This window comes from Erithacus rubecula (genome assembly GCF_903797595.1).
Source record: "Erithacus rubecula genome assembly, chromosome: 3".
NCBI classification, from domain to species: Eukaryota; Metazoa; Chordata; class Aves; order Passeriformes; family Muscicapidae; genus Erithacus; species Erithacus rubecula.
Window position 1 is genome coordinate 67,850,330 of NC_136689.1, and position 25,806 is coordinate 67,876,135.

The window sequence follows — 25,806 nt, forward strand, 5'->3', positions numbered from 1 at the left end:
CACCTCTAGGAACCTCTTCTTTTTCTCTGAAGGTGCCACTAATAGAAATTCACTATTTGCCTTCTGTGGGGTGCTATTAATAGCATTTAGAAAAGGCAGGAAAGTGATGAATGAGTTAAAGAAATAAGAGCACAAAATTAGTTTGGAATTCTTTTTGGTCTGGAAGTAGAATGCAATTTGAGACTGTCTGCTCCTTTCACAAGACAGTTGGATCATATGGTATTAAATTCTTTTTATTGTTATCTTCCATACTGTAGCAGTGAGGAAGTAGAGACCAGGTGCAAACAATATCCCAGTGATATTCCCATATAATAAAATGTAGATAAATTATGCTTCTGGACTAAAAATGTGTAGCATGAAGCTATTATCTCACTTTTGTTCCTAAACATTGCTAACCATCCTAGGAATTTCCTGTTCACATCCTTGACTAAACACTCCTTGGGATTTTCAGAGGTATTCTGCATTGCAACCAAGAGGTTTAAAAGTCAGGGAAGCCAATGAGAGCTTTGTGGGCTGGACATGATAGAATCAAAATGAAGGAACTGCTGGGCGCTCATTCATACATGTGGCCAACTCTCATTTGGTGAGAGAAAGTTAAGCTAGCTAGATAGTCTATACTATTTTATATTAGTAATATTTGGATTTATGCTTAAAATGAAATTAACGCTGTGGATTCTCCAAATTTAAAGATATGCAACATTTGGCTGGGAAGGGCCCTAATGTGTTTCTGAAGTTAAGGCCAGATGACTGTCAGCTTCCTGTTCCAATACAAGTTACTCTCTAACTCTGTGAACTTCAGGAGATCAATTTTTGCAAATAACTGACTTTGTTCAACCAAGCAACATTGCTTGCATTTTTATGTATTAGAACAGTCAGTACTGGAATAAATAGTAAGGCCTCAGGGTCAAATTCTATCATCTCTATGGAATTACCTTCCCATTGTCAGACCACAAGAAAGCAAGCGTGGTCTTGCATCGGCACAACTTACTAATCTTTTGAACTAATTTTGTCTCTTTGAATGCTTGAAATTACAAATATATGTGGGGTGTGGTGGTAGAGCAATAAAAGCCTCTAATGGCAGATCCTAAAGCTGGGAGTATAAGACTTCTTCCACGCTTGTCCTGAAAGACAGGCTGTGGGCAAGCAAGAACATAATCCAGCTGTCCTTCATGACACAGCAGAAAGCTAAAGTAGTTCTTTGTGTCTTCTATTTGTGAAGAAATATGCTTTAATTGATAAAAACTAAAACAACCTGTAGATATTGCAGTTTTAGAACAAATCTGCTGAAATTTACGTGTCTGTAGGAATTTAGGTGCCCTATTTTCATTACCAGAACAACAGAGACTCTAAGACCATAGTAAACACACTGTTAGCTCTCTTGCAATAAATTTCCCCATTTGTTATCTCTTGATCAGCAATCAGCTAAGATAAAAGTAAGTGAAGGAATGTATTTGACCTATTTACATACCAGTGAAGGTGGTTTCATGTTACCTTTGTTCTTTTGCAAGATCGTGTTTGCTACCAGCAAGTCGTGTCCCTTAGGTCCTACCAAAGTATGTGTTATTTTGGAGGATGGAGCAAGAGAAGCCAAAACAAGTAAAACAAGCAAATATTGTGTGGGGGAACTGAAAAAAACATTCCACCACAGTCCTTCCAGCAGTATGGTGTTGTGCTATGCATACTGGAATTGGGAAAGAACAAAATCTTCTTGCAGTAACTACATCCCCCAAAAAATCTCTGGTTTCACTTTCCTGGTGCTTCTTTGTGACAATTCCTTACAGTTCTGTTTTCTTTCTTGCTGAAGTGACAAAGAGATGAATAATTAATTCCAGAGAAAAACTGTAACTCACCACAGACACCCCATCTCCTAGCATGATTATTCTCATTAGCTTTTGAATAAAAGCCCATAAAGCTTTGTAACCACAAGATAAGTAACACCATAAAGATAAGTAAAAAACTCCTTCCTATTTCCCATTCCCCTGTGTTCTCTGAGGCAATGCAGTGTCACAGTGGCATACAGATTCTGCACATATCCAGCTGCCTTGCAGACTCCTTATCAATTGCTGTTTCAGAGAAACTGGATGAATCATGTTTTGTGCAGAAATTGTTGTATCTGACTAGTTTGAGTGGTATCCATGAGGGGTATGGGTCACAAAGTATGGGTCTCTTCCTGAGAAAATTGGTCTCAATATTCTATCTTAGCCCAGAGTTATGAGAGACATATTCCTCACCTCTCTGAAATCAATGAACCAATGCAGATGGAAAAATCACAGAAATATGGAATATTTCAAGCTGGAAGGCACTCATAAGGATCCTTGAGTCCAACTCCCTGTTCCTCATAGATGTATAAATAAACTATATGACTAAGAGCATTGTCCTTGAACTCTAACAGGCATGGCACCATGACCACATCCCTGGAAAAGCCTGTTCCAGTGACCAACCCTCTGGATGAAGAAACTTTTCCTAATGTCCAATCCTGAGACAGCCTAATTCCATTTCCTCATGCCCTTGCTGGTCACTAGACAGAGGAGAGCAGCAGCTCCCCCACCCCTGCCCCCAGTGAGGAAGCTGTGGGCTGAGATGAGGTCACCCTTCAGCCTCCTACAAGCTGAAAAAGCCAAGTGACCTCAGACACTCCTTGTGAGTTTTGCCCTCAAGAGCTTTCACCATTTTTGTTCCCCTCCTCTGCACACACTCTTAGAATATGATGTTCTTATATTGAAGCACCCAAATTGCCCCCAGCACTGGAGGTGAGGCTGCCCCAGCTCAGAGCAGAGCAGGACAATCCCCTCCCTTGCCCAGCTGGCCATGCTGTGTCTGATGCCCCCCAGGTTGCCAGGGGCTTCCATGGCACTGCTGACTCCTGTTCAACTTGCCATCCACACAAAGCTCCAGATTTGCACACATAACCAGGACTACCCTGTCCCGGCTGCATTGAAAATGCTCCAAATGAAAAATGTTTGCTTAAATAAGTTTTTATTATGATTAAAGGAGCAGAAGTGTACATTCACAAGACCCATTATATATGGGGGTAGGATACATGGAGAAAATTTGAATAGCAACCTGCCATGCTTGATCATGATGATTGATCCAAAAAGGCTAAAGAAGAAATATGAATTATAAGATTCCTATAATGCATCTTTAGAAAGTGAGGAAGAACCTTGCAGTATCGGGGTTAGAAATAAAAATAAATTGCTTTGTCAGAGTAGTTATGCTTGGTAGTAGTTTGGAGTTTAATCTAGGAGATTTTGAGTGACTTACTCCAGAGTATGGAGACAAAAATTTGTCCATAGAGAAACTGACTGAGTTAGAAGGCTGCATTTTTTCCAGAGAGAGGTGATGTGTTTCTTCAATGTGATGATTCGGCACTATTATTGTTAAATTGCACCGAGAACATCTCTGCTAATGCTCATGCTTCCTTTGGGTCAAATTTTCTTTCCCTTGACTCTTCATCTCTGAGTAAATAATACTAACACTCAGCAGAGAGGAAAGTTAAAGGGCCTCTGCTCTCCTAGCAAAATTTCTCTGCCTTAACTTTTTCCTTTTTTTTTTTTTTTTTTTTTTTTTTAATTTAAATAAAGCCTTCTGGTTTTAGAAAATAGGGATAAAACAGAAAGTTTATGTTTCTTTTTACCCTTGATACTGCAGCACTTTGGGTCTTGCTGTGAGGGACGGAAGCTCTTTCAGCTTTCCTGTCTTTAAGGGAAAAAGCATCTGCCAAAGAACAAGATGCTGTCACTTGGGTTGTGCTTGATCAAGAAGAGGAAAGGGTGATCAGCCCTAATCTCTTCAGAGATACTTGTGTCATCTACCCCAGCTTCTGATGAGCCTGCTGCCTTACTGCCTGCTTCATAGATCTCCACAAATGCCTCATGGAATGCTCCAGACACCTTCAGGCTCTCTGCTGAGGAGATGCCAGAGAGATTGGCTGATGAGCTGAACAGGTCGGTGATACCCAAGGATTTTAAGACAGATGTGAGGTTATATTTCTCCTCAATCTTCATGCGGGGGAGATAAACTTTAATTTTCCTCTCTTCCATCTTACGAGAACTGGTCCACTCCTTGAGATTTTCAGAGGTGATTGCAGTCTCAAGCTGCCAGGAAACAAACAAATTAGATCTCTGGGAAGAGACCACAACTTCTTTTATAGGAATGCAGTATACCATTTGTGGATTTTTCCTCTCAAACTGACTGCTCTTGTTATGGTGTATTTTCTGAGTATAGATGGATTAATCTGTCTAGAAGAGGTAAGCAAACCATGGCTCTCTCTTCTCTGTCCTGCTTCCTATTTCGTTAATAGGCTCACTGCCAATTAATAGTCTTAATTAGATGGCTTCTCAGCAAATTTCCTAAAGTTCTTGCCTATTTTTCTTCTTTTCTTCAGAAATATATTCCAAAATTCATTCTGTGCTTATAAGTTGTAAGCTCTATCTACATTTAAGATCTCCAAGTAAGGAAGTGTTAATGGTTTTACTAACATCTGAAGTATCTAGAGGCATTTGAACATAGCTAAATTTCTTCAGTAATAAATGATCTATCAGTTATTGAAGAAATTTAGCAATGTTCAAATGACTCTTTATTTTTATAATTTAAGTTCTTTGAGTTAGTGTGCAGTCATTTCAATGAACTTGAAACTATTGCATAACTTCTCCTATTCAAACTGCATTCCTGCTAATGACTATATTTTATATCAACAGTAATATGGGATGTATGTTTTACTTTCTGAAATTGCTTTCATCATTCCAGTACTCATATTAAATTTTTGGATGGTTTAATTTTTGAAGGTAGGAAGGAAGCATGTTGAAGGCTGTCAAACCATTCAATAATTACAAATACAAAAGCTAACATGAACTTCCCAGTAAATTCCTCAGTATACAGAAATCTTTGCAGCTCCAGCTGCTGGAGTAATAGCTGCTTATCTGAGAAGAATCTGTTCTACAGTGACAAAAATTTAACCCACTAAAGCAGCTGCTTAGCAATCCATCCTCAGGATTTTTTGCAGGACCACTGAGACTACTACATGCCTCTATGCAACAAGCCCATGTTGCCAGTATTCAGGTCTGGGCTGGGGAAATGCTTGAAGGTGACTTTATTGTGAAGAGCTTTTCAGCACCTAAATTTCACCATGTTTGTGGTCTTCTGAAACCCAGCTGCCAGGGCCATACCTGCTCCAGGCCAGAGATGTCATCAGGCAACAGCACCCACAGGCTCAGCCGCCCACTGGCATATGGAAGCTCCAGGATCCTACATTTCTCAGAAGGGATCTCTGCCACTTTAAATGTACCAATCTGAGACATCATCTGCACAGGTTTGCTTTCTTGCTGCAAAACCAAAGAAAATAATATAGTTTTCACTAAGATTATTACTAGAGTGTAGAAATGCCTGGTCCAAGGTGATAATTTCCTTTTCAGGAAGATTGTACAATAACTGGTCTACTCCCTTCATAAATTATAGAAGATGACACCTTTAAAGTGGTGTATGGCCACATACCTCAGTAATTCTGAAAGGAATTGTCTGGGTGTCTTCTTCCTTGAATGCTTTCTCCCACAGTCCTTTGAAGTAGATGGCGCTGACCAGGACCATGTCAGTTTGTGAACTGATCGAGCTTGGTCGAAGGATATTTTTGATCGTCCCTTCAAGAATGCATAGGAAGAGAGAACACATATAACACATCTCTGTATAACATATCTTACATGGCAATTACAACATTAAATGGAGGGTAAAGAATTTGTGGGAAGGAGGGTGTAGGGCTGGGACATTATTTTGGTTTTGGAGCTGTTTTCTTGTAGTTCCAAGATTGATTTGCTTACTGCTGTTGGCAATGGCTGTTGTTTCTCACCCTATAAAGAATTATAGTGAAAGATATGAGATCCAGATATTTACTTGGTACAAAATTAGTATATTTTGTGACAACAGGAAGAACCATTGGAACCTTTTACCCCAGGATGGTCTCCCAACCAAACACTTAATACGCTTTGCTTCAAACAAAAGTTGAAATATTGGTGTCAAACAATTTGTCAATGTGTGCAAAGCTATTTTAGTGCCATTTCTTTTATCAGGACTGGAAGTATAACATGTCCACAAAGCTTCTACAGATAGAGAGCATCCTTTAACAGGGGTGTGTCTGAGGAACAAAAAAAAGTTGTTAGATGGTAGTTCTGTGTCTGGGAACTGATCTATTTTCCAGGAGAAGGAGCAGAGGGAGTGGTTTTGATTTTTCATCACCTGACTTAAATGTTCTCACATGGTGGCAGAAAGGAAAATACCTCTGCTGATAGTTGGCTTCCTCTTACCATTTGTCTGACTTTCAACCCAGGAATTTATGAGCTCTCTGGATTTTTCTGCAGCTGTTTGAAAGCTGATAGATTCCAAACCTCCCTTGTACAGTTCCTTTACACATTGTATGTATTCCTGCAAAAAAAAAAAAAGAGTATGCCATTTTCAGATCTGAATGTCAAAGCATTTTACAGATGTAAAAGGCAAGAATACATTAACAGATACGAGCAATCTGCTTATTAAGGCTAATCAGTAAACCATGAGTTAGTTCATAAGCTTCTTAAGATCTGACATGCATGGTTCCAAGCAAGAGTATATGCCCACATTTTTTAAAAAATACTTTTCAGAACTGAGTTTAATCTAAAACTGACATTAATTTCTGTTCAATAGGATGTTGTTTTTTTCTCTTTCCCACTTTTAATTTTTTTTTTTTTTGCCATAGTATTCTCCTTAAATTTCAAATTAAATGTTCCATTTAATGGAAAACCTTGGAATATTTTTGAGAACCTGAAGTTATTTTTCAGGTTTGTTCTGCAAGTTGAGAGTAGGAGTTATCTCTTGCCAACAAAAATTGCCTTTATTAATTATACCTTGACTTGATAGGATCTTTATTGTACTTTGCACAAATATCTTTCTGGCTAGTCACATTTTTTCTCAAGACTTTCAAGGGTTAGGGTTGTGATAGAGACAATCTTTCCATATGGAAGAAAATTTTTTTAGCGGAGCCTAGACTTCTGACAGTGCTTTTTATATTACAGAAAGTTACAGTTTTGACATTCAGATCTATCTTAGAGCAACTCACCGGCAGAATTGGGTATTTCTCTTCAGCATAAAGTCTTCTGGCAATGCTGATCGAATAATTGTCACTTGGTTTGGTGATTTGGGTGAAGATGTCCTTAAGTGAAGCATGGATGCTCACAGACGTGCCGCACTGATTGACATGAATACAAATAAAAATACAGGTGATGTTATCCTAGTTTTAATGATGAGTAGGTGTTACATGCTATATGAAAGGAAAAGAGTAGTTCAGATGCTTCTGCTTATAAAACTGTTTATCCCATGCTGATGTAGTAATTTTGTAATGTATTCAATTCGGCTCTGGTTTTCTACTGTAATTTTCTCATACCATTCTTTGATTACCTGTTAGAGTAATCTATTTCCAGCAGATCAGTTCCCAACCAATCCTATTTAACAACACCCAGCTATTTTGGCTAATCATACAATTATCTATCATTTCCCCCTATTGGCCCAATGTTATGGTGATAGGTTTTATTTTATGCTACTCTGAATTCTCTGTTACCCACCTTCTGTGTTCATTCTTATTAATGAAGTGTTCCCCCAAATGCTGAAGGGGCACTACCTGAACACTGGAGTAAGGTTGGAACTGCTATGAGACTGCTTTATCTGATAGATTTTGTTCCCAGGAGAAACTGACATATAGAAAGGATTGAATTGTTTCTGTACCTGAGTTTCAGCACTCTCTCCAAATCCTGGGATTTTATCAAAGTGGATAGCCTGTAATTAAGAACAACAGTAGTTGAAATAACTGGTATGACAAGAAAAAGGTTATGCAACTGAGATTAACACATAATGTTTGAAGCAAACCTACTGACTGAGAATGACTCAAAAAGTGCAAACTATCTGGACCTTCTCTGAATAGCCATGCCTACTGTTGCCTGCTTAGATGATCATTTTTTCTATCAAACATCTAGGATTCAGCTCCAGTGTGTGCTACCAATAATACCAACCTTCTTATGAGTGACAAGCCAGCCACTCTCCATGAAGATATTGAGAGCTGTAGGAAACACATGAAGCGCTTTGCAGTCTGGGGATATGTTTTGGCTCTTTCCCTATAGATTTTGTCCACTTTTCCATATTGGGTCAGTAGAATGTATTTTTGTCTTTGAGAATTCTATTGCTAAACTATGATGAAATTTAAATCCAGTCTCAAGATTTCAGGCTAATGCATTTCTTTAACACTGCAGGAGTTTCAGGTGGCCACTGCTTTTGATAACTCTGAATCTACCTTTTGGTAACTCTGGACCCACATTTTTTAGCCTCTGAGGGGCTGAATTAAGGGCTGTGGCTCTGTTGACCAGCGGGAGGGTTTAAATCCTAGATGTAGTCTTACCTTTTCTATCTGAGCCTTGGTGTTATCTTTTGCACCTATGTAGACCATGGAGAGGGTTGAAATGATGAGCAGAGGGGAGTAGCAGACATTCTCCTGGACACTCTGGCTTCTCAGCTCCCTGAATATGTCACAGCAAACTTCTGTGCTCACTGGACCGATGGAGCCCATTGTGCAACAGTATTGCCTAGAGCAAAGAGCAGAAGTACAATAACAATGCAATGATGGGAACAGCATACACATACAGCACATGCACTCTAATAGGAGTTTTCAGGCTGTAAAATATCAACAAATAATTTGGAAATCATTCTATGTTAATGTGTCTATTGCTATGCTCAATTCTCATGCACGTTAGAAACTGTTTTCACAAATCTGTTTCCTTCTGCATTTCTATACATTTACCTTTTTGTAACAGTTCCTCAGAGCTCTGGAATCTGTGATTTCTGTTTACCTTTTCAAAGTAGTCAAACAACAATTTCCTGTACTTATTTTCATTCACAGAAGGCTAGAATTCCTTAGTACTTTGTAGTAGCTTGATGAAAACAAGAAAATATTGCCTCTTTCTTCTACTTGCAAAGCTGGATATTGAAGCACAAATTAAATTTCCATTTGGTCTAGGTCTGGACGGATATAGGTAAAAGCAGAGACTATTTTTATTTTCTAAAACTAAGTAGGTGTAGTAAAGTATCTACTTGTTGCACAGGACTTACTGTCAGTAGATCTTCAAAGGCCTATAGCTTACCCTTGTTTAAGTAATGGAAGCATGGACAACATAATTCAATTCTAATATATAAGGCAATATAATTTCTCTAAGGTCACGTAATCTAGAAGCAAAACAGATGCACAAAATTCATGTTTCATTGTATTGTGCTCTCAGATATAGCTTGCTCTGCTTAAATATGCTATGTTTTCTCAGAATATAACCTATGTGAGAAATTAAATTGTTGTTTTTTTCAAAACCCAGCCTCATATGTAGGAGCTAAATACTAGGATCTCAAGTTTCTCTTTGTAGTGTTAAACTCTACCAAAGTGTTTTGTGACTGGCCTGGATATACACATATAGACACACACATATTTCTCACATTTTCCTTTCTGTATGCATGTTCCTGTTTATAAGTTATTTAAAAATTGTACATCTGCCCACCCACATACCTTTTTATTTTGTCTTGTGTTCACCAACTGTATTTTTCAGGAATGCAACTCGTAAAGAAATTTCAAACTAAAATAAACTTAGCAAATTCAATGAATGCCACAGTTCTGCTCTCAATGCACTCTTTTGAACAAGAGGTCAAGCAAGCAAACTCATTACTTGTCTGTCAAAATCAGTCTTAAAAGATACTGAATAGGAAGATAAGATGCTGTGGAATAAATCATGGTTTGAGCACAAAACATTATTTTAAGCACAGAGAACAACTTTAAAAATCTCCCCAAAACCACAAATATTCAGATTTTAAACCTAATAAAATAGTGTAGAATGCATATGCACTAGTGAGATTTGTAAAGAATATAATATAAATACTCTGTCCTGAAAATATTGCACACAAGACAATAATTTCTCTCTTTTTAAGTTTAGTCAGAAACAAGAAATAACACAGTGAGAAGATAAATTTTCCTAGAGGAATGCTTACCTTCAAGTTTCAGCACCAAAGACAATACAGCTTTCCAGCTGTATGTGGGTATACTGGCTGAGCCCTTGGGAATTTATACAGTCTGAGTTGTGACCCACCCATTGCTGTCCTTCAGCAGTTTGACTTTTGACACCATAAAAATAAATTAATGGTATTAGGTCAGTTTTTTGTTTCAATGGGTTTGGGGTTGATTGAAGGAAGAACAAATATTAGTATTTTATTCTGTATAACAGTGCTTTCCACCAGTACATCAGGACCATTAGGCTGGAGAAAAGGCTGGGAAATAAAGCCTAATTTGCAATGAGATACTGGGATGACAGTAAAAACAAAAAATGTGAAAATCTTACTGATGTCACACATAATTAGCAGTTATTAGTTATTATGTCAATAATTAGCCAGTTTGTTATTATGGTTGTAGTAATAAACCGTAACTCTCTTTCAATTAGTCCTTTCTGAGTTACAAAATGCAGCCATGCTAGACAGAAGAGAAGGGCAGGTCTTAGCCTTTTATTCTACTAAAAAAATTGGAGAAATAAAGTAGGGTGCATGTAATGAAACTAATTGAGATGAAAGTGAAAAACAGAAACATCTTCTTTGAGAGGCTGGAATATTTACAAAACATCTTTCTATGAGTGTGGTTTTATGGCAAGGTATTTTATTCTCAGGGGTTAGCAACAAAACATAACTCTAGACAAAATAAAAAATAGTCAGTTCCAAATGTATTTGTGTATGCATTTGCTTTGTATCTCTCAGATCTTCCACGACTAACTTAATGGCCTGATAGATGATGGAGGAGCTGTGAAATCCAGCTAGAGGAGTGTTCATGGTCTGTAGGGCAATCATAATATACAATAGGAAATATATTTCAGTTATGAAAGCATTTCACTTATAAAGAGTATTGTTCTGTATTGAAATATTAGAATGGACAAACAGTTAAGAAACCATTCTGACCTCTGCAAAGCACTGTGTGATTTCTAAAAGCGAGGGAGAAGGGGGGGGAAGGCAAGAGGAGGATCCCAAAGTCTGTATGACATAATTCTTTAGAACATATGGGACATATTGTGATCTTTATTAAAAAGAGTAGCTCTTCTGCTGTCAAAAGTTTAGGCAGTGCAATGTTCATTGCCTCAGTCTGCTTCATCTTGTGAAAATAAATGTGCCATATAAATCTACTTGTTGCTGGCTGTCAGCATGTAGCTCAGGAGGTCAGGTGAGGTGGTAGCATGGACATCAGGAGATACAGAACTGCTTTCTGGTGCCAGATAGCCAGAAGAAAATCTGGCATATGATTAAATAGTGGGACTTGTGCCAAGTCACAGGGGATGTATCACACGTTGCTTTCCTTTTAAGCTTTGTGCCCACAAAATAATGATTATCAGTCATCCTTCTAAGATGATGATGATGAAACAGCTGAAGTGAACATGCCAAAGTGGGAATGTGCCAGCTATGCTGAGTTAGGAGGAGCTGTGTACTCCCTTGAGGGTCTTAGAAGTGAGATCTGGATAGACCAGAGAGCTCAGCAATCACCAAATGTATGAAAATTGACAAGAGCAAGTGAAAGATTCTCCATCTGTGTGGGGTGATTGACATTGCAAGTACAGATTGGGGGATGAGAGGTTAAAAACAGCTCTGCATAAATAAATCTGTGGGTTTGGGTCAATGAAAAGTTGAATATGAGTCAACAGTGTGTCCTGGTAGCCAAAACAACCTACCACCTAATGTGGTGCATCAAGTTCAGCACCACCAGCTGGTTGAGGGAGGTGATTGACCCTGCAAAGGCAGGGGACATCTCTAATGTCCCTTGAAACCCAAACTATTCTATGATTCTATGAATCTGTGATTCTGTGATTTTTCCACTCTACTCTGCACTGATGTGGCCTCACCTCAAGTCCTGTGTGCAGCTTTGGGCACCTCAGTGTAAGAAGGACATCACACTGAAAGAGTGTGTACAGAGAAGAGTGACAAAGATGGTGAAAGGCCTCAAGGACATGAAGAGAAGGCTGAGAGGTGACCTCATCTCAGCCCACAACTTCCTCAGTGGGTGTAGTGGATGGGGAGGTATTGCTCTCCTCTCTCTGCTGACGTGTGACAGGCCACAAGGAAGTGGAATGAAGATGCTTCAAGGGGAGCTCAGATTGTACACTGGGAAATGTTCTTCATCCAGAGGGTGGTCAGTCACCCTAAAACAGATGCCCCCAGAGAAGTGGTTGCAGAACCCACTGTATCAGAGTTCAGTGAGTGTCTGGACAATACTCTTAGTCATATTATTTATTTGTAGGTAGTCTTGCAAGAGTCAGAGCTGAACTCAATGATCCTCATAGTTCCCTTCCAACTTCAGATACTACATCATTCTTCAAACCTGTGTGTCTTCAGTTAATAAGCTGTTTTCTCACATTGTTTATAGTGCATCTCAGGTTTATGCCACTATTTTCACTCTTTATCCTTTTTTTGTTCAGAGCCACTTTGTGTCCACAAGGGTTTAGTTCTACTTCCATCACACTGGTCTTCTATTGCTGCGTGTAAGAGTTGGTCAGTAAAAGCATTTAGCTCAGTAAAGTAAGCATTTAACTCAGTAGAATCTGCCTTTCAAATGTCCTTCAAGACTCTTTGCTAAACAACCTTGACTCCCGTTCCCTTAGTCTGGTTGATCATACATGAATTATAGAAGTGTCCAGACACGTATTACAAGACAAGCTCATCACGTATGGTCTGAATTTTAGGACCTACAAACATATTCAGGAAGCAGCTGCACTTTTGTTAGTGATCTTTTTTTTTTTTTTTTCCCCCCCACACCATCACACTGCAAGAATAGAATAAAAATTACCCCGGTGTTTTTTTTATATCTGGTAAATTTGATTCTGTGTGTGTCCTAGTTCCAGATTTTCAGAACAGCTTTGTATGCATTTGGTGCAGAGTTGTTCCATGAGTTATACAAAAATTATGTTTTTCCTCCAAGAATTGGAGTTTCAGGTTCTGAACACAGCCATGATAAGTAAATACAGGAGGATAGTAAGTTCTGCTGTGATAATGTTTGATAAAGACAGGCTGTGTTCTTTATGAGGCATCTGGTGTGGTTTTCTGTGCTCAGACCGAGAGTTAATTCAAGGCCATTTTTAAGCAACAGAATATACCCATGAGCAGATGAAGAACTGGATCAGAGCAGACCATCAGCATAGCATCAACAGTAAAAGGTTTTGTACAGCCTGCTTGACATGAGGTCTAGAGTAAGCAAATCTTCCTGCACTTGGAAGACTACTTGGGACAAGTGACAATGGATTGCCCTGCCCAGCACAGCTGTGCAAAGCTGTACAAACAATTCAGTCACACATCCTTGTTTGACAATGCTTGTCCCAAGAAAGAGGTCAGCTAAGGCTTGGTTGCCCTTTCCTCTGCCAGGAGTTTCATTGTGGAGCTGTCCCTAAACCAACAGACTCTTGAGTACCTGAGCTTTGGACAACTGACAGTGTAAAATACTTCTTATCCAAAAGGATATGAAGTCCAGGTCAGGTCGCAGAACAAAGCCTCTCATCCGATCACAAAAACCTACTCAGAATTTAGGGATTGTGTTCTGTTCTTGTTCCTGCTCTTTTGCTAACAGAAAGGAGCATATTAATTGTTTTGTATTTGTCTTCATTCCACACTATGACTCTAGAAGCTGGACTTCAGTCAAAGACAGAGGAAATCAGTCAGAGAGAGATTTACTGATTGCAGCTGATTAACTTGTTACCATTGCAGACCTAGGTGCTGCACCTATCAATGATGGTTTCTCTCTTCATTGTTCTGTGGTTCTGTTTTTTCCCCAATACAAAACAAATGAAGTATCTGGTCGTGTTCCTTCAGATAGGTGCCCGTAGCCCACCTGGCACCTTTCTGCTGCAGCTCTATGCCATTGGAGATGTGCTTTGTTGCCTGCAGTGCTGTCTTGATCTCTGACAGACTGTGATGGAGCATTAGTCATTGCTCTTAATTGTCATTACGATATCTCATATGACATCTTACATCCCTTTATTCGTTTAAACCTGACACAGGCTTAGACTTCATTGTACAGATGATTGTTTCTTACTGCTCTGCCATGGATTTCTTACTGCTTCTCCTGACATAAGTTGATGTGACCTTCATGGCATAATTTTCGATGGTCACATCCCACAGGCCAGCAATGGGTTGGATGAGAGTCTGACTCAGAACTTGAAAAACATCCTCACTGTGGTTGAATGAGTTCTAACCTCACATACATGTAAAGCCTTTGCCTTGCTTTGATACATGCCACATATCTTTCTGTGGAAGCAACATGTCTCTGATGATAAAGGTGTCTTCATTGTGTCCAAGCTCAAATGCAAGAAGTAAATGTACAAGAGTTGAAAGCAAGGAGTGTCCACCAGGCAGGAGTATAGAAGGTTTTACCATGCATGCAGAAATGGAATTTGAAAAGCAAAAATTGTGCTGGAAGGAAAACTGACAAGGGATATAAAGGACATTAAGAAAATTTTTTTTAGGTACAACAGCGGAATGAAGACTAAAGAAAGGTCAGGATGACTGGAGAAAGTTCCTGATGATTTGAAAAAGTGATTAATTTTCAGGAAGGAAAAGGAGGAGAATTGAGGAGGTTACAGGTCTCTGCAGTCACTGAAAAGGTGTAGTGCACTGCTGCAAGGCACTAAGGGTTAGTACTCATGATCTGTGTCAAGACAGACACAGTCTCTAAGATACTGCTAAAAGTACCATTTATTGTAGCTAACATTGAAAGGAAAAAGGGGATAATAAAAATAATTTTTATTGTCACTCACTACAACTATGTGAAAGGAGGTGTGGGTCGGCCTCTTCTCCCAGCAGTAGGACAAGAGGACATACTCTTAAGCTTAACTAGGGCAGATTTAGGTTGGACATTAGGAGGAAATTCTTCACAGAAAAGGTGATTGGGCATTGGAATGGGCTGCCCAGGGAGGTGGTGGAGCCACTGTCCCTGGAGGTATTTAAGAAAAGACTGGATGTCTCTCAGTGCCATGATCTAGTTGACATGGTGGTCTTAGGTCATAGATTGGACTTGATCATCTCAAAGGTCTTCTCCAACCTAGTTGATTCTATGACTCTGTGATATTCCCTTAGCTGCAGGGAACCCCAAGCTGTGTAGCATTGGAAAGATCACCAGTCAAGTAATGGCATCCAGCGCAAGTCCCATCATGGAGACAGGTGTTCACTGACTCTTTGGTCTTTAGAACTCATGAGGATTTTTTAAAGAAGAAAACTATTAATTTCTTCTGAGAAACAGAAGAATGTTTACATGAAAAATTGCTGCTTCACTTTATGATAAATGCATGGAGGCAGGGGATGCAGCCACTCATGCCAGGTGGGAGCTACCTACAGGTTCCTCCCTTCTGACTTGCACGCAGAGCTCATGCTGCTGCCCAGGGCGATGTGCAGGCCAGCACAGGACAGGGACCCAACCTCCATTGGCAAGCCCAGGCCTGTGCCCTCTCCTGTCAAGTACTATGTGGATCACTAATGCCCCGGTGTGCAATTGTACTCAAGCTCAAATCCCTGCAGAAGGCTTCCAAGCAAAGCCTCCTGGGAACATTTTGAGACATGTGAAGGAATAAAAGATGATGGTGAAAACCAACACAGATTTACCAAGGACAAATGTCTCCTGACAACCATCATTGGCATCTAGGATGAGACAACTTGTTATATAAACAAAGGGAAAGCAGAGGATATTGTACACCTGACTTTAGTAAGGCCTTCAGGATGCTATCTCACAATATATTTGCAGTCACACTGGAGAGCTGAGTAAACATGCAATATTTTGAGTGGAAAGTTATCTGTACTGAGACAAGCAGCAATAGCAGGGCTGCTCCATGAGGACAATGAGCTGGGCTGAGTCAGCCCCCAGGGAGGACAGTGCCCTCACCACTGGGTACCATACCACAATATCTGACCACAGGGAAGCAGGGCCAAACGTCAGTAACAGTGTCCATCAACATCCATAGACACAGCAAGAGGAGAGCCAAGGCCATGGTCCAATTCCAGAGCCTAGAGTTACGGAACATTGAGAGCTGGTTGCTGCCTGTGGAATGGGAGCCTTACTGACCAGGGCACCTGAGCAAAGGAAACAGAACAGACCCTGAAAGGGTAACAGATCCAACCAAGTCTTCAGAATCTGAGGCAATATAAGAGACGGAGCATGTCCAAAACCAAACTGAGAAGTCTCTCCACGAGTGAGGGCTGCAATCAGATCCAGTGACTACCAGGCAGGTCAGTAGTGACAGAGTAGGCTCAAGTTCAAGCCAGGAAATAAGTGCACAAGTTGGTCTCAAGAGGGCCTATGGCCAAGCAGGGCAGGACTGAGGTGAGCAGGAGAACAGCCCCTGATGTGGGGTCACTGGGCTGATGTGGGGCTGATGGCCCAGGGAGTAGAGTAACATGGGATCCTGGGCTTTGGGCGGGTGGGAGAGTCTCATAGAAGATCAAAGCCACTGAGGGCTTCTAGTGCCTTCAGGGCTTGGACCAGCAGCCTCCCCTCTTTGCCCTTGCTGCTTGGGAGACCTGTGCTTGGGAGGGACACACTTCAGAGTGACTCAGTGCCTGTGGCATGTTAGGGGACTGTTTTGGGGACACAGAGCTTGGACAGGGGCAGCAAATAGGAAATGAACATGGCACAGGAGGTTGGGAACTGAGTGAGATGGTCAGGCCACCCCAACAGGCCCCAGAGACTGGTCAGGAGCAAGCCAGGAAGGATGGTCTGGTTGGCTGGAAGGGGGTTCACTCAGGAGCCTGGCTCTGAGTAATGAATGAGTGCTTTAGGGAGATCAGGAGCTGTGTGACCAGAGACCCAGGCCACGAGGGCTCAGGGAGGACTGAGCTCACTGTCAGGGATCAGCAAGGGCCAGCTTTTCCCCAAGAGGAACAAACCAGGAGGCGAGGGGGATGCCATAGCTGGAGCTCACCAGCTCACCAGTTCAGCAGCTGAGCAGAGCAGGCCTGGAGATCTGGGCAGTTCAGATCTCAAGGCAACATCATGGCTATGAGGCAGGTGCAAAGACAACATTGACCACAAAGTCAATTCACACAGCACAGGTAGGCCCAGGTCCAGTGATCACAAGGCAGGGCCAAGGTCACCATAGGAGTCCTTGGCCAGGAATGGGCACAGCTGTGTTTGGACTGTGTTTGGACATATCACTGATGTAATACAGATGGGAACTGAAAGTCCAGCACATAGCTTACAGCTCCTGGGGTCACAGGTGTGGGAGGCTTCAGGTATGGCTGGGCAGGACTATTACAAATTCATTAGGGCACTCAGAGCTCTGTCATACACTCATGAGCAAAAGAGATGGGCCTGGAGACAAGGCTGCAAGGTTACTAGGTCTGTCAGGAGGCAGAACTGGAGACGGGAATCTGCAGTGTACTTTGGTGCTATGTCTAGGCTGGAACAGGCTTCTGTTGTGGGCAACAGCTTTGACTTGGGGAGTTTCACTTAATTTCTTGCTGATTAGCATTACATTTTTGTTGTTTATTTGGGAGCTGACAAAATCAATGTAACAAACTATGACACAAACATACCCTTTGTCCTGCTTCCCTACATTTCACTTCAATACAAAGTCTCCTCCTCTTATGCTTACTAGTTTCAGCTTTCTTGGTACACTCAGTGCTCACCAGTCCCTTTGGTGAAGCAGCAGGCAATGGAAGAGGTTGTGATTGGTGCATAACTGTTCGTTTCTGCCAGATGTTGCTGCTCACTTTTATCTTGTGCTCTAGTCTGCTTCAGTCACTGCCCTGGTATGAGCTGCTTGTGGCTCCAATGCCCGAGAAGTGACTCCCAAAGTGTGCCTTCAGCTGTGCTCTTAATAACATCCCCATGTCTTCTCTCTTTTGATTCTCCAAACACATCTCTCACATGTCCCTCTCCACTCTTTCTAAATTACACTTGAGCAGAGGTGCTGTATGCTCCTCTGACTGGACATTTGGCATACAATGAGTTCTTTTCATTCATTGCAGGGTGTGCTGCAACTGGCCAGGGACAGTTTGTGTCCTCCTCTCACAAATGGTGCCAGTGCCCAATACAGGCTCCATGTGCAGAGAGTATTGGGGAAACCTCCTGCTGAAGCTGTTTGTGCTCTCAGAGTCCTAACACTGGCTGTGCACTGAATCTGCACTTTGACCTCTTATTTTAGCCTCTTTGGAGGATGGCTTCTCTTCCGTAAATGAAACAGCTCTATCCATTCTACAGTGTTTGACCATGACATTTTTTCCATGACACAAACATCTTGAAATACCTGTGATATTTAATGAAATAATATTTCTGTCTTTTTCTTAAAAAATTACGGGGGTTCAAGCCCAGTGCCACTGGTTTACATTGTCAGTATATTGATCATAATCATCTGCTTGCACAAAAATTAAGAAAATAATTGTAACCTATGTTAAGCTCCCAGACCTAGTTTTCAACAGATGAATTTCAGAAGACTTGATGCATCATTTTGTATCACTAGTGACACCTAATGGCCCAGTGTAAAATTAGTCAAATAGTTCTGTTTCACAGTGAGGGCATTAGGTGGACCTCTCTCATATGTTTCAGGAAACCGTTTACCATTTCATTAATTTTCATTTCATTAGCATTGATTTTCTCAATTTCTTTTTTATAAAATGATCATCAGGCAAAGGAACAATTAAACAAGAGAATAATTATTTTTTATATTCATGTTATATAATTCAATAAACATTGATTATATTTTCATTGTACCCAGAAAGTACAACATGACAAATGTGCTTATTTCAGCTTAATAACAGATCTTTAATTGTTTGTAAACTTTCATCCTCTGCTTCTTAGAACAGTATTTTATAAATCCTGCCTTTTTCTTTTTTGTTTTAGTTGAACCAAAACTCTCTTTACTGCCTTAGATTTTTGAGGAAGAAGAGCACAATATGCATAGTAAATCTTGAAATTGCATAAATAAGAATACATTTTTACTGGAATACTTTTGTTAACTGCATCTAATCTCTTGATAATTGTCTTGGGAAGACCAGTATTTCCAGTTCTTCCATAGGCTTCATAGTGGCCAAGACATATTTTCTTGTAGCCAGCATCATAATTTCAAGATTTTTTAATACTTACTTTAAAATGTTTGAGACAGCTCCAAATACTGCCAAGTCTCTCCCTTTTTAAATACTGTGGTTTGCAGTTCTGCACTTGTATGCCAGCAGAAGGAAGATTGCTTAAGTCAGTGATTAACACTAATAAGTCTTTCAATTGGATAAAGTGCAATCTGACGAGCCTTCCCCCTAAAGACTCTGAAATAGAAAATAATATCTGTAGGGGATTATGTTATCAAAAGGCAGTAAAAAAGATTTCCTCACATGCTTCTTGTGGGTGTTAGACAGCTGAAGCCGTCCACCTTTCTAGAATACTTATCTTTTGAATAAATTTCTCAAGTTGCATCTCTTAGGCATCACCTCAATGTATTTATTGAGGGCAACTAGAGGAAATCTTTTAAAACTATCTGGAAATACAATAGCAGAATAAAATACTGAGTTGTTGAGTTGTTTGGTATGTCATGTGGAGATGAGCGCAAGGTAAAAATAGGAGTTGTAAGGCTCACATTGCTTAAACTCAGAATTTTAGAAAAATAATGTTAAGCTCTTTAATGACTTCATATATGGGTGCATTCTGGTTTTGAAAATAGTATCTAAATCCTAGTATAAAGGCATTCTGTGAATAAGCATGACCTACTATAACATATATTTTGATTGTGTGGTGCAGTAACCCAGAACAGGTAGAGACATATTTAGTTTGCAATGCTTTTATTAGAATAAATAGAATGACCAACAATTGACATTCACAAAATCAATGACATGTCATGGGAATGAAGATGGGAAATTGTATCAGTTGGGAAGGTGTTGTGTTTGGAGATGATGATTTAAGAAGACATGGTAAATTTTCTGTATGCCCCCTCAGAACAAGAGATCTTAGCCTTACAATATGTGCAGCACAAGGAAGCACAAATGCATTACTCAAAGAAGAATTATTTGCTGAAATAATGAATTTTGTCTGCAAGTTGTCCAGGCATCAATTCAAGATGGTTGCCCAATGAGTTCAACAGAAAGGAACAGGATTATTCTAAAAGCTGTATTTATTTCAGAGATCTCCTATAGAAAAAACAGACTTTCAATATCAGTGTCAGAATTTTTCACAGGAATCAAAACACTTGTCCTGAATCTTAACTTATTCAATCACGATGGAAAATACTTCTGAGCTACCTCTTGAAGTTCTCATTTATTCCTGGATATAAGTCCTAAGTACAACTTAAGCAGAAATATCTACAACCCAAAGATCTAAAAAGGCACATACTTCTTCTGGAATTTATTCCTAGATATTGAAGGCTTTCCACTTAGAGATAGTAAAGGGATGAGATTATACTATAATACTAGAGTAAAGGGGATCTGTTTCTTAGGGGCAGGCAAGCATTATTTCTAGCCCTTTTTCTCCTTAGGGAGAACAATATCTACCAAAGAGGAGGATCATGTCGCTTGGATTGTGTTTAACCAAGAAAAGGAATGGGTGGTCAGCCCTGAACTCTTCAAACTCAGAGGAATGTTGGATGTCTCCGGTCACAACCTCTGAGCCACCTGCCTCAGTGCCCTCTTCATTGACTTCCATGTATGCCTCATGGATGGCCTCAGATATCCTCAGGCCCTCTGCTGAGGAGATGCCAGAGAGGTTGGCCCTGGGGCTGAACAGGTCAGTCATACCCAGGGATGTCAAGACAGATGTGAGGTTGTATTTCTCCTCAATCTTCATGCGTGGGAGGTACACTCTCACCCTCTTCTTTTCCATCACCTTGGGACTGGTCCACTCTGCAAGTTTTTCATAGCTGATTTTGTTCTCAAGCTGCAAAGAGAGGCACAGAATGAAATGTCTGAGACAGAAGTTCAATGGCCTTAAAAGCTGTGTTTTTACCACCTCTTACTGACTTTTCCCATTTCCTTTATGCACACAGTAGAACTGTTTTTAAATGCACTTGTTTTTAAATGCACTTGTTTATTGTGTATGCTTCCTCCTGACTATGGAGCCTATATCATCTGTCTGTCTTGAGGAAGTTTCTCAAACCTTTTTTGGCTGAAAATTTCTTCATCAGATTCTCTCCTTTTTTTTGTAAAAATAGTTTTTGAAAACATCAAATCAAATTTGCCCTAAAACTTCCTTTTGGAAGATATTTTATTGATCCCTTTCTGCAACTTTATTCTTTTCTAATGTTACTTTTCTCATTTTCCTTTTTATCAGCTCTTGGAATGCTTTCTTCATCACTTTCATACTTTATTTCCGCCAGGATAAACTTGTCTTCTTTAGCAAACATTTGAAATCACTCACAATGATAAAAATCCTGCTATCTTGCCTGCTTCTGATACCTGATGGAGATTGGTGAAAATAGCAACATCCTCATCTGCAGGGCTGCTTTACCTTCATTTTATAAAACTGAGCTCAGGACTCTCCTAAGAGGCTCTGCCTCAGCACCTGGGCTGGTGCTCCTCTGCCTGCCTAGCATGTCTGTGGAGTGGGCAGCAGGGATGTCAATGGACAGCAAAAGGTCTGGCAGCAGCCAAGCCCCACTGAAGTCATAACTCTTCTGCTTGCCCTGCCAGGGTCATACCTGTGCCAGGCCAGAGATGTCATCAGGCAGCAGCACCAACAGGCTCAGCTCTCCACTGGCATATGGAAGCTCCAGGATCCTAATTTTGTCTTTAGCCACTCTTCCCACTTTGAGGGTGTTGTTCTGACGCATCATTTGCACAGGTCTGCTCTCTTGCTACAAAAACAAAAAGTGAAAATGTGATGCAGAAGCAATTTTTTGGTCACACAAATGTGAAAGGCCTCTAAAAGAACAAAACTCAGTCTTCAATCATGCTGCCTTTGGAGAAGAGCTGTGTCTCCATTTTCCACTCTTGCCTCCTTATGTGTCCTGGAAACCTGATCAGACACAGATCTTGCAAATACTAATTGGCTTTAGGCACAGGCACAGGCACTGACGATGAGGGACTCAGCTGTATCACCCAACCTGTGACAGGCATTTGTAACACCCAGACTGCTGGCTGTGTGAGCCAACAGCTGCCCTGGCCAAAAGCGTGTCCATGCCTCAGTCATTACCTCAGTCACATTGAAAGGCTCTTCCCGAGTGTATTCTTCTTTAAATGCAGTTTTCCAAATCCCTTTGAAGTAAATGACATTCACAAAGACCAGCACAGTATTGACATCAACAGAGTCTGACACAAGGAAGTCTTGGATCCGTCCTTTAAGAAAGAGACAGGGCAGAGAGGAGTAAGATACAGCTCCTCTGGTGTGCACAAATCTCTGTGATGTCGGGGTGAGGGTGGGGGTTCCTGCTTTGAGGAGTTTCATTTTCATAGCTATGAGCTTGCTTGACCCACCTTTTGTAGACATTGTGAGGGAAGGCAAGGATATAGTTTATGGTAGGTGGGGGAAAATAGCTGCTTTCAGTCCTTACCATTTGTCTCTTTCTCCACCCAGGAATTGATGAGCTGTCTTGCTTCCTCTGCAGCTGTTTTGAAGTCAACTTCTTCCAACTCTGCTCTATAGAATTTCTTTGCACACTTTATGTATTCCTATAAGAAAAGGGTTACAGTTGCCAGACTGATGAGAACTTGGAATTATATGGATGTGTAAATCAAGATTGTGAAATAAAGCACAGTGGTTTAAGGAACAGTGAATGTTTACTCCTGGGTTTGAACATGTCAGTCACATCTGTCTTCTGTAACTGAGATCTTAAAGCTGTACAAGAAAGATTGCTTCATATATATAGGTCTGGCACTTTTTGATGAGACAGGGTTCTAGGTCAAAATTTTGATATGTTTCTTTTGTTTTACCAAAGCAGTTTCAGTTTAACAAACATTTCTAAGATATTTGTCTCCTCTTTGTGTTCACTCTTTATTTCAAATGTTGTGTTCTCACATTCTCAGATTTAAAAAGCAAAGTTTCCTTTCACTAGGAAAACAGAAAATTTCAGTTTTCATTATTTCAAGTAATAAAGTTTATTTAATTTCCCTTAAAAGTTACATTTTTTCATTAAAAGCCATTTTTTTCTAGTAAATTAACAGCAATCTTGATTACTTCCTGTGATTTGTAACATCAGCTTATTTTGTGCCATTATACCTTTTGTCTTCATCTAACAGGCACAGAAATGTCCAAACTCATTCTGTACCAGTTCCCCTTATGGCTCACAAGCACCTCTTCATCAACAGAGAGTGGGCTACTGTTGGTGGTGCATCTCTAGGGCAGAGTCACAGGGGACTTACAGTAAATCTCATGGAAGTCAGTTCACAATATAACTCACCTCAAGAATAGGGTATGTTTTATCAATATAGAGTCTGTCACCAATCCTGAGCGAGTAAGTAGCATTTTGCCTGCTGACGTCTGAGAGAAGATCCCTGAATGATTTGTGGATGTACTCAGGAGTGCCACACTGAGGTGGTGACATGAAAAAAAAAAAGATAGATTGCATAAGGAAATAAGATCCTAAAGTATTGTCACTTTCAGTTAAGAGTGATGCTACAGGGCAGTCTTCCCCACAGGTCCCCTTTAGGAAGCTGGTGCTGCGGTGATGGTGCATTGAACTGGGAAGTCCACCCTTGTCAAGACAAGTCCCCTGAAATGTGCTTTTTAAAAGATGCAGTTGTGTTCCTGTCACTGAGACTTCTGGGCTCTTCTTTGATCATCATCTTCCTGCCCAGCTGTGAATCAAGCTGCTGTACCCTGGCTCTAGGTACTGAGCCCTGTTACTCATCCCCTAGCAGGACCTGCCTGGGAAGACACCCTGGTGCCCAAAGCATTCTCCCCACACCATTACTTGTTCTGGTGCAAGACCAGCAACCTGCTGTCTTTCTATGTTTGTTAAAAAACAGGTGAATCACACCCTCCTTCCCTCCTCCACAGATCCCCTTGCTTTGAGGCCATCACCATAGTTTTTGTTAGGGTCTGAAACTGCCAGGAGGAGAGGCAGAAAAGTTCTACTTCTGTTCTCAGGAAAAAATAAGACAGAAAAGAAGATTATTTCTCTACCTGGGAATCAGAAATGTCTCCATCTCCTGTAACATTGTCAAAGTGAAGAACCTGAAAGAGAAAATACCAGAAGATTTGCACATGTTGCTTGTGTAAAATACCTGTTGTATCAGAAAAAAGAGATGCTGAGGAAATAGACTGACTAAAAATTTACAGGTGAGCTTGCAACTGTTCTATGCCCTCTATGACATTCTTGGGAACTGTAAGTAATACTCTTTGCTTAGACTATATTTTTTTCTAGTGAATGTCGAGAAATTAATTGAGTTGCATATTATGTATTGCTAAAAATAGTCTGTCTTCCTGCCTTTCTGGGATTTTGTTTAATATATATATAAAAAGAAAATCTGATTATATTATTTGGAACTTGTTGGAATTTAAAAATCATAAAATTGCCTGAATGACAATCTATTTTGCTTTTGTCCCTCAGATTTCTTTTCTTATTAAGTCAACTGCTTGTTATATTAAAAATATACACCTTTTTATTAGTATTTTCTCTATGTAATGCTTGATTCAGCTCTCCATTTTGTGACTTTGGCTTAGTTCTTGTGCAGTGAAACAGGTGAGAACCTCGCCAGCAGACAATATTTTTTAATGATGTTACTTAGAAGGAACAAGTAGCACAAGCAGAGGACATGGGTAACTTACCTTCTCCATCTGGGATTGAGTCTTACCCCTTGCTCCCATATACACCAGGGCCAGGGTTGAAAGCATGCTCAGGGAGGAAAAGAGCACGTTGTCATTGCTGCGGTAAAATTTCACTTCTTTGAATACGTCAAAACAAAATTCTGCATTTGCTGCACTGATGGAGCCCATTGTGAAATCCCTGTTGTCTGAAGGAAACAGAAAAAGTCTGACTTACTGTGGTGAAATAGGTAAATTGTAATGCAAAAATTCAGTATACGTGAACCCCAAACTGAGTGCACAGGGTTTTTTCAGCAAACTGATTCCAGTGGTGTGGATTTAAAAGTCAGACCTGCTTTTGAATTCATGAGCAATCAAAGTGCTGGACATCTGCCAGCTGTGCATAGGCTGGTGAAAGAAGAAAACACAGACTAGAAAATACAGTACTTCAAAGTCTAATGCAACAGTATAGTGTCTAGGTCACTTATAACTTTAGGTCTTGAGGCTCTTCAAGCAATTTGTTTCCCTGTGCAGCTGCTAGAGAAAAAAATCCAGGGTGCTTTGCCATACGTGTCACAGTCCCTATGGAATCAACATCTTCATGGGACAGTCATCTCTTAATGAGAGATAATTTGAACAACAATGCATCTAACTGTTCCCTTGATAGAATGGATGTTCATTCTCTCTCTAAGTTGAACTTATTCTATAGGTGATATAAGGTAGAATTTTTTTTATTATTTACCTATTCTGCTTACTATATTTTAGACTTTAAGGTCAGTTTATGTTCTTGGTGAAGAAACAGATTAATGTAGCAAATGTTTGGGGGGACTTTTGTTGTCATTCATCTTTGAAAAGTTAACTATTAAATATAATACAGAACACTAGAATGATGAGATCATTTGAACATTCTGCACTCCTTGATTGCATTCGGAGAATATCATACATAATCTCTGGAATTTAAACAAATTCAATTTTGTCTTTTAATACTAAATGAAAAGTTGAAGCAATAGAGGAAGAAGGAAGAAAGTCTGTTGTAATTTATCACCAGATTTTCAATATGGAAGAGTTAGTAAACAATACTATAGTTCATAAATACA

At 40.1% G+C, this 25,806-nt stretch overlaps 2 protein-coding genes across 2 annotated transcripts in view; both read right to left on the bottom strand.

Annotated features, from left to right (window-relative positions):
• Window positions 1-3,698: 3,698 nt before the first annotated feature.
• LOC306798952 (ovalbumin-like) overlaps window positions 3,699-25,806 on the bottom strand; it is a gene marked incomplete at both ends in the record, with an annotated part of 35,758 nt that continues 13,650 nt past the window's right edge. Inside the window, 7 exons of the mRNA XM_079299360.1 lie at window positions 3,699-4,094; window positions 5,166-5,321; window positions 5,491-5,633; window positions 6,294-6,411; window positions 7,079-7,207; window positions 7,741-7,791; window positions 8,408-8,591. Of these exons, the coding sequence (XP_079155486.1) occupies window positions 3,699-4,094; window positions 5,166-5,321; window positions 5,491-5,633; window positions 6,294-6,411; window positions 7,079-7,207; window positions 7,741-7,791; window positions 8,408-8,591 (1,177 nt within the window). The remainder of the gene's footprint in view (window positions 4,095-5,165; window positions 5,322-5,490; window positions 5,634-6,293; window positions 6,412-7,078; window positions 7,208-7,740; window positions 7,792-8,407; window positions 8,592-25,806) is intronic.
• Window positions 19,853-24,916, bottom strand: LOC306799969 (ovalbumin-related protein Y-like). The gene is made up of 7 exons (XM_079301651.1): window positions 24,734-24,916; window positions 24,089-24,139; window positions 23,364-23,492; window positions 22,518-22,635; window positions 22,160-22,302; window positions 21,666-21,821; window positions 19,853-20,905 (listed from the first exon to the last, which is right to left on the bottom strand). The coding sequence occupies exons 1-7, from the start codon at window positions 24,899-24,901 to the stop codon at window positions 20,504-20,506; spliced, it is 1,167 nt and encodes a 388-aa protein (XP_079157777.1). The 5' UTR covers window positions 24,902-24,916; the 3' UTR covers window positions 19,853-20,503.

Coding starts and splice junctions, on each gene's coding strand:
- LOC306799969 (XM_079301651.1), bottom strand. CDS start 24,901: ATGGGCTCCATCAGTGCAGCAAATGCAGAATTTTGTTTTGACGTATTC. Junction 22,636..23,363: donor AAACATACCCTATTCTTGAG/GTGAGTTATATT, acceptor CTTTTCTTATAG/GAATACATAAAGTGTGCAAA. Junction 22,303..22,517: donor GGTGGAGAAAGAGACAAATG/GTAAGGACTGAA, acceptor TCTTTCTTAAAG/GACGGATCCAAGACTTCCTT.